Raw genomic sequence first — 13,512 nt, 5'->3', positions numbered from 1 at the left:
AAGAAACATCTTGAATAAAATACCTTCCTATTCCTCTATTTTAGAGAAGGGGCTTAAAAATCCTGAACCTAGAACTAAAACTCACAATACTGCATCTATCTTGAAGACAACTGTAGAGTTCGGCCAAAGATGCATCACTGCTTTGAAACCTGGGGCGATCCTGTGGTGGGACAGCTGTCCCACAGCTTCCTCAAAGTCAAGCACAAGTCCAGGATGAGTGCTCCAAGCAGGAGAAGCGAGGGCCTAGAGAAACGACGTTTCCAATGAGAATTTCTCAGCAGTCAAGTCAGAGCAAGAAGTAGTGGTGAACACGAGGTCAAAAATAAGTAAAAGCTGCTGGAGAAGCCGCAAAATGCAAACATTCCAGCTTTCAAGTCAACCATGAAAAAAAGAATTAACTGATTTAGTAACCAGCACCGAGGCTACAGGCTTTACTCGTGCCACTCTGGAGTCTCATGAACAGTTCGTTGCTTTTGCTCACTAAACAAGTGAAAACCACAAGCTACTAGAAGACTCCAAATACAGTCTCAAGATAAAATTACCGAAGATCAAGCTGTTACATAGAGGAAAAAGGATTTGGGGTGGGGAGATAGGAAGGGAGGAGGCTAAAAAGAATTGTTTACATCAAGAAATTCCAATGCAGTGTCAGCTTCAGGATTTTCTGCATTCTTGTGGAAAATTATCTTATGTCAAAGGGAAAAAAATATTTGTCTGTGTATTATATCTTGACTACCCTAGTGTATGTTTTAACAAGTGTTTATTCAGGGTCTTTTGTGAGTTAATTTGTATGTTAAACTTTTAGTTTATCTGATTACTAAGGACGTGAACCAGACTGGTCAACTGATCTACGTAACGTGTAAGGGAGGATGCGCAGTACTACCAGTACTGGATATTCACTGAAAAGGCACATATAATGCTTCTGTCAAATAATCCACAGAGGTGACTTACTGTTAAATAATATTTAAAGAAAATCCGAAAGGCAGACACTTAAACTTGGTTGATATGAAGCAGCTAATTTAAGACAACTGGTAGGAAAGACATTTTCTTCCCACTCTGCAAACACGTTCACTTGCAAGATGTTAAAGGCACATTTCTTCTCATGGAGCAGCATCAATTACAAAACTATTCCAAGCAGAACAGGCAGGTACGTGCCCGAAGTTAAAATCTTTAGTCTGCCTCTCACCTCTGGTCACTCACCCACACCACAAACGGGACAGTGCAGTCCCGTTATGGAGCACTGCCATGCCACGTATTAAAACTCTGAATTGTTTATAGCGCTGCTTCCATCGGGATAGATTTACAGTCAGTAGCACCAGGAGCACTTGTAGCATGGATATAAATACAAGAAAAGTGTTTTACAGGCTCCAGCTTTCTCTTGCTGCTGAGTTTGCAAAAAAGAGTTCTATTTTAAGGCAAATTGTTACACGTCAACCCTTTCCTTTAAACATGCAACATGACTGAATGCTAATTGCCATAATTGAGCCCCAAAATGCTCACTAACTTAATCCTGAAGCTGCCACTTCAGGAGTGGCTTTAGTTTGACGTATGCAAAACGAGGAGAGGGACTAATGCATGGCTCAATAAGGAGCTCAGCCAAAGGAAAGCAATTGCCTTCCCCATCCTATCTCCAGTATGTGGGGCGTGGTGGCAATTGAACACCATTTCAAGCAGCAGCAGCGCTGTCCCCCAGCTCCAGCATCGCTTACGAGCAAAACTATCACCCTCACTTGCCCAGCAGCACCCTGGGAAGCATTGGCACTGACCTACGAGTTTCCACCTTCATAAATGCCACATCATTAACCCAGCTGGCTATTCTGTAACCCCAGTTTCATGCCCTAAATGCGATAATCCCAAGCAGCACTTCACTGCACTTTAAGACCAAGCAACTGGCAGGCTGGAGACATTCTTCCCTCCTCCTCAACCTCCAGGGTCGAGCTAGGATTTACTTGCATCCCACCCTGACTTACGATAAGCCTAGCTGCTGGGTTCACACCGGTCAGGTCGCTGATACTGCTCCAGCCTCGCTGGCTGGGAACACGAATGTTCCCCGAGCGATGACTGCATCTCAAAGCACCTGTTTACTGCACTCTAAGTTTGTAAGGAGAGCGTGGGGATGCCTAAGTTATGGGTTTTCAGATTACAAGCAGCTATCTTACGGTTGGAAGTAGCAAGGAATTTCAGAAACACCTCCTCATACCCTATGGAAGCTACTTCAAATTACTGTCACCAGCCCAGAAGAATCCCAACTGAGATGCCAAAGAATACAGCTGATTTCTAAAGGGGCTCTAGGAAAGAAAAGATAGCAATTGATCTTGAGATAAAAACCCATATAATCACTGTTAATAATTAACAGGCATAATCAGAATGACTACTTGTTATTCGGATAAAATTGGCAAGCATCATTTTGTTATTGTTAAAGCAAACTTTTTGGTTTATTACATCCCCCCCTTTTTCTTCATTTTTCTTTTTTTAAATCATTGCTGAAGTCTGTGATAGGCTTACAAGGAAACAGTACTCTTGATGTGGACAGTTTTTTCCAACAGTGACTGAAACGATCATGTATAAAATGGGCCTAGCCCACTGAAACAGAACAACAGTAAATAAGGACTACAGTTTATTAATTTGCTTCAAACCTAGAGTGATAGTACTCTGCAAAATTACTAATCCTGAATTCTTGTTTACATTTCAGAAAAGGAGATGTGAAGTTTCACTGTAGATAAGGGAACAAAGTTTGGAAACGGTGTACACAACTCTCAACTTCACCGTTAAAAATATATCAACCAATATAAAAAAGTGTAACCAACTAAGTTTTTGACAACTTAAAACAGAACGTCTTCAGTTGTTCCACCTGTAGCATACAGTGGCTCAAACCCCAAGGGCTTTAAGACAAACTCTGACTGCTGGGATATTATCACAGAATATGTCATTAACTTCTAGTAAGTCACCAGCTGGGGAATCTTTCAACTAAGACCCCCTCTCCTCCCCCCAGAATCACCATTGCTTTCCTTTTAAAAAAGCTACAGTAAGGGAGAACAAGGACCAAAATTTGCTGTGCTGTTCTTCAAACACATAGATTTTCAGAAATATGCATTTTCCCTGGTAAGAAAAAAAAATACAGATGCTGTATATACTTTCCAGCATTCAGACAGTTCAGCACAGAAATTCACAGCATCTCCCTACTACAACCAAGCTGCTTCCGAGAGCCTGCTCAGTGGGCTGCTGCAAAGCTGGTATTTTCTTCTTTGACTTGCCTTTTGTTTTGACATTTAGCATCCCTGCACATCTACTAAATTACCACCTGAAGTGATTTATTAAGAGGAACAGCTAGCACCGAGAGCTGGTTATAGCAAGACAAGTTTTCCTAGGCTGCCTTGCCAACCAGATTCTATTAAAAATTGTACCAGGAAGGCTAGGTATACGAAATGCCAATACATTTTGTTCACAACATCTAAGCACATGGATATTTCTAGAGCCTTAAATACTTCTGGGCTTGATTCATTGGTGCTGTGCCCTGTGTGTGGCTGCAATTAAAACTGACAGCTTTGTATAAAAGCCAACAGTACCAGATCAGAACAGCAGAGATTTTACAGTTGCTTTGCAGTGGTTTGAAAGAACAAGAGTAAAGAAAAATGATTTTTGGTTTATCCAGTCTACTTTTACCTCATAAAACCTCTGAAGCTTTGAAAATTACATCGTTAAATTAGAGGAAAAAGGGGAAAACGATGTCAGACAACTAGCAAGCCGTGTTTCCATGAATGACTGACTTTCCCTTGTTTTGTACATGCTTTCACTATTAGGACTCTCTAATAATTTCAAAGGCAGTGCTTGCAAGATATTTGTGGTTTTACTCACTGATTTAAAGTAGGCTTATAGCAGTAGCCAAGCTGGCTCAAAGCTTTTATTTGCAGCACAAGGGAAAACTCAACTTTTTCCACCCCAAAGAGGAGAAGCCAGGATTGCATTTCTTAAGACAGAAAAGAGCATGGCTAGGGAGAACGCTCCAGAGCCAGGTCTGAGCTTTTGCTGCTGTTAGGAGGCAAAAGACAACTGATGGGGCACTGAAAGAACTGGAAAAATGTTTTTAGCGTTCAGCAGGAGCTACCATCTTACAAAATCCTTTCCACTTGCAGATCAATGGGAACAGCACCAGCAGCTTCCAGCTCTTCCAGCTACTTACTTCCTGGGTAAATAGCTTCCAAACTTACTTCCTGCCACCTGTGCTGGATGAAGATAAGGCTGGAGAACATCAGCAGTGGTAAAAGGAAGGTCAGAGACAAGGGGTAGGAGCTCACGAGGCACTGCAATACTGCCAGTTATCCTTCCTAATCACTCAGACCTTTGCTCCAGAAGTTCATGGATCTTCCAGTGCCTTCTTAGCAAGGTCAAAGCAGTGGAGTTAGAGCAGACTATCAGTCACTGACAGAATAGGACCAGTTATAAAAAAAAAAAAAAAAAAAAAAGTGAGGCTTATCTGTTTCATGCTACCTGTTTTGCTACTTCTTCAGATTTTCCTTATGCATATTCGCAGAAAACAGGAGAGGTTTTTTTGGTAAACCGAACTCCTTCACGCTTTCACATTTAGGCCCACGTTAGTGATGAAAATTTTAATAATTTATTAATGCTTTCAGCAAGACCTATCTGCTGTTCCTACAATTGCAGCACCAAGAGAATATTAAACAAAGAACATCACCCACTGTGTTATTTATAAATGCTTTTGAATCCCAGACAGAACTAGCTGTATGTACATGGACAAAAATAGTTAAGTATCTCCTGTACACTTTCTAATACTTAAAAAAGGAAAGTGATAAAAATTAAAGTAAAAATATTCATTAATTGTCTGTGCTCATCATCTGACTTCTGCTAAAATTCTACTTGATATTTGGAGATCTACACCAATATTCACAGAACATTTAATCCAGTATTCCTCTCCAGACTGTTCATAAACTCTTGGAAGCACTGCCTGCTTTGTTTGTAAAGCAGACCTGCTGGGTTCATTCATCTTCCATTATGCCAAATTTTTGTTTTTCTAGAAGAAAATTGGAATTATATAAAATACAACAGCCCACATAATTCATCTTGCATTTTTTGGTTCTTTTTCTAAGATGAAGGGATGTAGAAACGTGGTTGAAAACATTTCATTTGAACAGGACTATGCACAAATACAATCCGGAGGTACTCTGCAATTCAGTTACTACTGAAATTAAAATCACAGGCTTATATTTACTATGGAAACATTAATCTTCCAGCATACAGAAAGACTGCTGATTTCACGATTCTGGGACACGCACATTAAATCACTCAGACCACTAGTAGGGCTGCTGTCCATCCGTTTCTTATTCTTGATGAGCTGCAATGGACAGAACACCTGGAAGGTCACACTTACTAGGAAAAGATGAGGTTTGAACAGAGAAGAGAGATGACAGAAATCTGGCTTAAATTGTGAAATCAGGGCTTTCTTTGCTTGAGAGAAAAAAAAACTCTGAAGTGAACTCGCACACAGTGTTGTCCCTACCTAGAATGTTGCTGATGGGTAACTCATTCTCTCACGTGAGTAACAGATTGAAGGATTACAGCCTAGCCTCAGCAGGTAGGTGTAAAGCAACTCATTCTGAAAACTCCATTTTAGATTAAAAAAAAAATAGTTTTCATAGAAAAGAAAAACACGGAGTTTCTTATGAAAGCTGGTCTGTTTCTAGCCAGCACACAGCTAAGCGATTTCTGAAGCGTCACAGTCTGTCCATTCCTCCCCAAGAAAAGTTACTCTTTTTTTAAACCAGCATCACTTTAGGAAAGTTCCTGCAGACCAGTGGTTACTTGGCTCCAAGGGCAGAGGAAGACCAGTAGAACCAGCAGACCTTACCTTTGCAATTCATTAAGCGCTCTACTTGTAGATGGGCTAGGGTTTAGCCTCAGGAAGTTCTGCTTTAAATTGAGATGAGTGAGGTCTTGGCTATAAAACAGGTTGGCAGGCAGTTGCTCCAGGCTGCAGCATGAAAGATCCACTGAGCTTATGCGCTGTGATGCAACCTGGAAGTCAAGAGGTACAGATACGTTAATACTGTAATAAATCAAGAGCATTTCCTTCAGCCCTACTAGCATGAGATAAACTGTTTTTAACCACAGCACAAGTTGGTGTCAGCATATGCAGCTAATTCAACCCTGTTTACATCACTTGTAGAAGGTAACCCCCAATCTTGTTCCAACTCAGTGCTAAAACCAGGAGCACAGATGGCCAGCAGGGGGAAAGCGCAAAGGTTTGTCAAACTAATATGTAAAATGAATTCATTTTCATCTATGAAAGTTATGTGATACTCTGTGACCAGAAAAATACGTAAGAGATTTGACGTGAACTTCAGTTTAGTCCTTTGGTTAGCAAGTAACAGCAGCAAAAATGTAAGCGCACAAGTCCTCTATATTGTGGTATGGTTGGTCAGTATATCGAGGCAAAAGGTGAGCAGAGGTAAGGGGATAGCAGTCATCCACCTATCTCTGTATTACACGTCAGGAAAAAAAAAATTCGTCACATTTACATCTTACTGGGAAAACAGTATCTGACCAGAAGCAAAGCACTGGGTGCTCTGTTCTTCTCACTGAATTAGAAAACTGGCCAAGGGTAACTGATAAAAATGTGATAACAAAACTGAGATTTGGGAGCTTACCACTCCTCCAGAAAGGAGGAGACAGAAGTCTGCAGATGCCAAAGAAATCATACAACCTAGCACTATGAAAGGGCTAGCGTCATTCCACAGAGATCTACAGGCAGCAAATACAAACCCAAACTCTGCACCTTACCAAATCTCCAAGATACGACTGAGTGAACTACAACCTGCCACTTTATTTATTTTAAAAAAAAACAAAAAACAAAAAACAAACAAAAAAAACACTGCCATTGAGCATTGTTACTTGTATTTTCTGTCCAGGTCTATTAAGCAAACCCTTTCAAAGTCTTGGGAGTCACGGAGTTACCTCCATCAGGAAGTACAAAATGCAGTACAGTGAGGATGGTGGGCAAGGAGGAGCGATCAAGTGCTAGAAGAGTAAGACACGCTTTTAAAGCAGACCTGGCTTAGATCAAAGGAGAGAAAGCAAACAAGTTCACTGCCATCGTAGACTTGTGGGGCTGCACAACCAGTGCTCACGCAGTGACGTGTTCTGTCGGCTGCTCGCTGCAAGAGAAGCAATCATTTTTGCCACTGGCACTTTGATTGGCCTCGCATGCTATGATTCTGGAAGTACAAACGCCACATCTAAGGGACAAGAAAGAAAAACAAACAAGAAATCCTCCAACAAAGCCCAGTGGCAGTTTATAAGAGCCTCTGAACTCCAGTGAAGGAGATATCGTCTAATCTTCTGGGCAGAGATATAGCCTTTTCCATGAAGGACCCTGAACACAGAAACAGATCATTTTTTTTGCTGGCATAAGTGAAGTAGCTTGCCACTGAAAGGAAGGCCAAGGACTTTTTTCTTCCTTTTTTTTTTTTTCCTCTCTAATGCAAGCTACACAGACCTCAGGATAAGTGGGCTCTATTACAAACACGCGGCCATAAGCTTCAAGAGGAACAGACGGTGCCGTGTTTTTCTCTGATGTGACCGCTAACAATCCAGCCCTCCCACATCCATTAAAATGCTTCAATTTCTTTTACTCAATTAGCTCAGTCCTTTTGTCACCCTAGCTACTATTTTTCTTCCTCCTATAGTATTAGGCAGAAATTATTCACAGGCTATTCTCAGCCGTCATCTCTGAAAGTTAGGTGTTCGGTCTATTTACGGCGCCAGAACCTGCCCAGCAGGGCACGCTTCTCCTCACGCCGAAAACAACTGATGAAAAAGCACTGACACCCATTAGATGAAAAAGGAGAAGGTGTAATTTCAGGTGCAATGTTTACACGTCCTGTTGCTTCAACTGCTTGTTTGGAATGCAGCAGGAACAGTAATAAGCAACCCAGCAGTGCTCAGCAAGGCCTGTCGCTCGAAAATGTTTAACATACCCAAACTGGTAACTCCAAGTGAGCCAACAAACCCAAATTCTGCTGTGGTCTCCAAAAAAGAGTGCAAGTTCTTTTGTTAAAGCCTTCCACCTCTGGGGGAAAAAAAGCTGGTACAAGTAATATTGTTTTTACAAGTTATAGCTCCTGTTTGTGTGTGTAGTTTTATTTTTGTTGGTTTTGTTTTTAAAAGCAATCACCTTGTTATACAAAGGATCTCATTAATCATAAAACTGATACATACTCCACGATGGCTCGACCACAGGTAACTGTGAAAGTTAAATATGTTTTAAAAGGAGTTAGTTCTGAAATCGACTGTAATTTCATTGCAGTCTGTTTTGTTACTTAGGCAGTATGCTGGGAATTAACTGCTGAATCATTACAAGGAACAGTCGTATGAACAAATACAGTTATTCTCATAGGCACGGATAAAGTCTTTACCCTTCTCATTGCTCAGTACTGCTCTGTAACAAATTCCTAGAGAACAGAGGAAAGAGATGAAAAACAAAGAAGAGCGGCAAAGAAAAACAATAAAGGGATATTTCAATCTTGCTTTTCAACTGACTTAAATGCAGCCTGTGCACGCATTTGCTATCGTTTACTAAGAGCACATGTGTTTGTTTGCTATGGTTTATTGCAAAGCATTCTCCTAAAACATAGTAGAGTGTATAATAAAGCACTGGGTTTCTTCAGCTCACTGTGGGGAATCACTGCAGAGAAACGCTGATAATAGGTAAGAAATCTCTGGCTAGAATACCCCTCACAGTCAAAGAATAAAGAGCATCCTCAGGAAGGGACATTATCTGCAGCACGTAGGCTTTCTACTAGAAGAAAGAAAAACGAGACATTCCACTGTAAATAAATAAAGCAATTCAAAAATTGGGCTGAGTTCAACAGGCCTGTGCTCTAACAAAAATACTGGAGTCGGTGTGGTAGCAAGATGTGAGAGAAGTGCTTTCTGGATAGATGTGGAGCAAATGCCAAGCTCTCATTATGGTGTGTTAGGTGTTTTCTTTGGGAAAAAATTAAGAATAAAAGTGTAACTGCTTTATACACTTGATGTGTGTGTACACATACAGGCACAAAAATAAATAACACCAACACAAGAAGCACAGTTCATGGCTCCCCCAAGCAGGGTGAAGCCACTGTCCAGACCAATCCCTCCGGAATGTCTTCTAAACACATCCAAACCTGAATACATCCTTGACAGGAGCAAACATGTGGCTCTTCTCTGTTTCCTGAATCTGATTTTTAACCACTCTACAGTCAATCATTTCACTGAGAGTTCTCCCTTTTTAATACTAGAGTAGCAGTAACGTGGTATGGCCAAGCGCAACCTCAGTCTTTAAAGTCCTTTTTTGGGTCTCCACGTGAGTCCAGCACACTGAAATAGTTTCAAGTAAGTGGTATAAACCTATAGTACCTGTATGACAAGTATCTACACACTGCAGCTATCACAAAAACCTGCTGTCACGATTGTACGTGTTCTCCAGCAGCGCTGAGGTGCAGCTTTATTCTGCAAACACCACTGCAAGTAGTGATGCTGGAGAACTCTGCCCCCTGCACGTGTCCTGCTGCTGCCCATCTGAGGTCTGCACAAGTGGATAAGAACTGGGAGCCTCCCAGGTACAAAACCTAATTTTTAACCACCTTATTTGTGTCACAACGGTGCTTCCAAGTACGAACAACAATTCATGCATGCCAACAGTATCTTAAAGGAAAAAGGTTTCATCAAGGTATTTATTTTTAAAAATGTGAGCTATTTTAGAATTGATGAAAATGTAGCATAGGTTTGCTGTGACTCTTTAGCAGCTGGCAATAAAAACACAGAAAAATATTTGTATTAACCAATTTTCTCGTTTCTTCTGGCTACACAGGGCTAAAAAACTGCTTTGCTTTGTCCAACAGAACAATACTACCTCTGTCACTGAGCTACGCAACACGTCTTATTACAGCCTTTGTTTTAAAGCCTTGGCTTTATTACAAAAATGATCTGTCGCTGACAATGGATGTCAGCAATGGCTGCAGCTGAACCCAGCTGTATGGACAAACACAAGCCTTGTTTACACAAGCCCATCTTTCTGGTGTGACCTGTGGTGCGAATTTAAACCGATGTAATTATGTCTTTTTCCTGTTTACCCTCAGCCCATTCCCTACAGCTCTATTCAGATAAGAAATTACTATTTAGGACTTCAGCAGAAGACAATTAAAATAACTAAACAGCCCACACTGTAAAGGCAGCCAAATTCTCAGTCTGTTTGAACTGAGCTGATGATGTTAAATTACACCTGCTATAGACATGCTAATACAGAAGCAGTATAATTCTTCTCCTCCAGGATTTGTTTTTAAACAGCTTGATAAGTGTCACATCCCACCAACACATGCACAAGGCTTAACTAAACAGTGGTACGTGCACTTGAAGTGTCTAAACTAGCCACTTAGAGCACGCAAGTTCTCCTCAAAACCGACCTTGCTTCCAATCTTAATCCTACTCCCTGCTCAAGTGCCACAGCCCCACGGGTCCGACTGCACAGCGAGGGAACAGATCCGTGCCCTGCTGCACCCTCAAGAGCCAAGGGAGCACGCAGACTGGTGAACAAACTGATGCCAAAAACCTTAACGAGGAAGGGGGGGAGAATAAAAAGGTTTCCTGTTGCTTCCAGGCCTTATACTTCCATTTTTAAAAGACTACTTTGAAAATCGAGGCAGTCCAAAGGGTGAGAAGATCACAGCTTCTCTTGCCCTCTCCTTTCTGTTTTCTTTCAGACATCAAACTAGATGCGTATCGACTCAAGCTAAGGGACTTGGAAAGAGAAAACAGAGCTCAGCAGAAGCCTGAGAACCCCTCAGTCATTCACAGGGCCAATAGGTGATGGCATGGCTAAGAGCAGTAGCTGCTTCCCGAGATCTACAGCCCGAAATCTCTGAACTCCTCATGCTGATGAGACTCGGGGACACAAACGTTGCTCTGCTCATCCCTGCTCTCCTCTCCCTACCTCTAAATAAAGATGCAGGCAGCATGCAGAAACAGCTTGCTTTGACTTTTGGATGTTACACACAGCCGCAGGAACTCAAATGAAGGCAGTAGTAACAAGCCTGAGTGTGTGTGGAAGCAGAAGCTGCATTCCTTTATCCTGCAGGATACAGGCCCAGAAAAAAAATAAAAATCTTAGATGTGGAGGTCAATGACCCTGGTTAAGTATCAAAATCTTAAAGTGAGAATTTGTCAGAAAGATGACATTAGCCACCTGTCGTTTCAGTATGTTTGGAAGCGTCTGAAGTCATTTATTCCAGAGCAGGAGTGGTTTTTTGCTCCCTCACGAGGAAACCTGCTCTTCTTCGAGGGACCCTAATGCTGCACAGGCAGCAATATCGACACCACTGCCTTGGTGGTAAGTCACCCCAAGATGTTCACGCCGATAAGACCCCTGCAAGGACAAGGCTTAAGATGCAACTTGCAGTTAAGGGACAGTAATTAGCTGTAGCATTAAGCTTCTTATAATTCAGGCATGTGAATCTCCATTTGGTGGAGCATGGAGCAAGGACTATTAACATCCTTAAAACAGCTTGTCTCAAAGCAATCTGTTACTCATCAGAAATGTTGAAAAAAAAAAACAAACAGGTCATTCTCTCAAAAACTGAGAAATACCTCCTTTTCTCCACATAACTTGTGCTAGATTAAAGTTTTAGCTGTACAAACAGCTGTACAGACAGTAAGCAGGTTTTGCGATGAGCAGCTCTCCAGCAAAGGTTTTCTTCCACTGTTTGCTTCAGATTTCAGACTCTCCAGTGGGACCGTCAGCACTTACCACAGGTCTTCACTTGCCTGCATCTCCCCTGTCCCACAAGGACAGGGCTTTTTTGTTTGCCTTTGGTGGTTTGCTGTTGGGTTTTGTTTAAGTGTGCCATTATGCTAGGCTGCCATTTTCTGACGTAGGTTCTCCTACATAGCTGCAAACGCTATCATATGGATTAATTCCACAATAAGATAAACTGTTCTCGTGCCATTGTTTCATGGCAATTTTTCAAGGCCTTCTGACCCTAGTATTTTGTAATACAAACAAAGAATATAGCTCTATCTGGCCCAGGGCCTAAAACTCGTCTGCAGCACTCATTCCCTCTTCTCTGCGGAGACCTTCCTCCTTCTCCCTGAGCTATGTAAGCCACCCAAAGAGACCAAACATCCTTAAAATCAGTTTTTGCTGGTAATGCCTCTCCCTTCTTCCCCCTCCCTGCTAGACTTTGGTTGGAAAGGCTCTCAGTGCTCATTCAATTTCAAGACCAACTGAGTTATCACCTGGTATGTAAGGAAGCATTGTGCAGGATGCCAGTCCCTGCAGCCTCCCCCAGCCTCATGGGATCGGCTCAGCACAGACATTTTGCTCTTAATGAAGCTCCAGGGAACTAAGTTACATTCCCCTGCTCACTCCCACCTCCTACCACAAGAGGCTACTGAAAATAATTTGGGATCATCCTGAAATGAACATACCTTAAACGGTAGCAACTGCAACACCTGGTGGAGCTGCTAGCAGCTGTAAGCCATGGTTAAACTTCCCTGCATTTATGCAGGAACTGCACAAATTCAGCTTCAATTCTTCTGATTTAGAGGCTTCAAAGGACATTACTTGAATGATATTTCCATATGTGTGGGCGAAACCTAGTTTTCCATTCTCACTCGTGGCTGCAAAACTTCAATAGCTACCCTTAACGGCAGGCAACAAGTCCAAAACAAGGACCACAGACTCTGAATTTCAGCACGAAAAAGAAAAAGTGAAGCTACAGCTTGACTAGAACTGAAATTAAGAGAAAACCTTGGTCACTAGTTACACCACTTTGGAGTCAGTTGAATAACTTTAATGCGGACAACTATCCAGCAGAGACAGAGTACAAAGCTTCCCCCCTGAATTATTAGAGGAGATGCTACAATGAACAGAAGTTACCTTCCAAAACACAACTGACCTCTAACAACAGAAGGCACAAAAGGATGGGTTTTGCAGGGAAAGAGGAAGAGGAATACTTTCAAGCGTTATACTCAAAAGAGAAACCAAACTGGCCTCAAGTTTGCATTGCCTCATCTGCTTTCAGGCTTGAGTTGACCAGAAGCCACCTAGAGCAAGAACACCCAGAATATCACTGCAAAGCAAAGGTCACAAATATTGAAGATTTCACACGTACACAAAAAAAAGGAAGTCAAATTCCACACAGAAACCAGAGGTTTGTTTATGATAGAGTAGCTGTAATCACTGCTAAAAGGAAGCTGTGGTTTTATTTTTAGGGATCTATTTTTAGAGAAGGCATTATCTCAATATTGTCATTTTATGGTATTACAGGGGAAAAAATGGTTTCCTTCTTGCAAACAGAGTCATTACATTTCCTACAAGTAGGGAACAACAAAATGAAACAACAAAACCCACTACCCACAGCAAAAAATGAGAAAAAACTCTGATGTGAATAAAAAAATCCCTAAATTGAATGAACAGTTACAAACATGTTACTAATGCTACTTAGTCTAACAAATTTGAAGAAA

At 41.6% G+C, this 13,512-nt stretch overlaps 1 protein-coding gene across 1 annotated transcript in view; it reads right to left on the bottom strand.

The window, feature by feature from the left end:
- PHLPP1 (PH domain and leucine rich repeat protein phosphatase 1) overlaps positions 1-13,512 on the bottom strand; it is a 129,891-nt gene that overhangs the window by 37,008 nt on the left and 79,371 nt on the right. Inside the window, exon 4 of the mRNA XM_084509882.1 lies at positions 5,861-6,027. Within this exon, the coding sequence (XP_084366008.1) occupies positions 5,861-6,027 (167 nt within the window). The remainder of the gene's footprint in view (positions 1-5,860; positions 6,028-13,512) is intronic.

Source organism: Aythya ferina (assembly GCF_964211825.1).
Source record: "Aythya ferina genome assembly, chromosome: 2".
NCBI lineage: Eukaryota > Metazoa > Chordata > Aves > Anseriformes > Anatidae > Aythya > Aythya ferina.
This window is presented reverse-complemented; position numbering and strand designations above follow the sequence as displayed.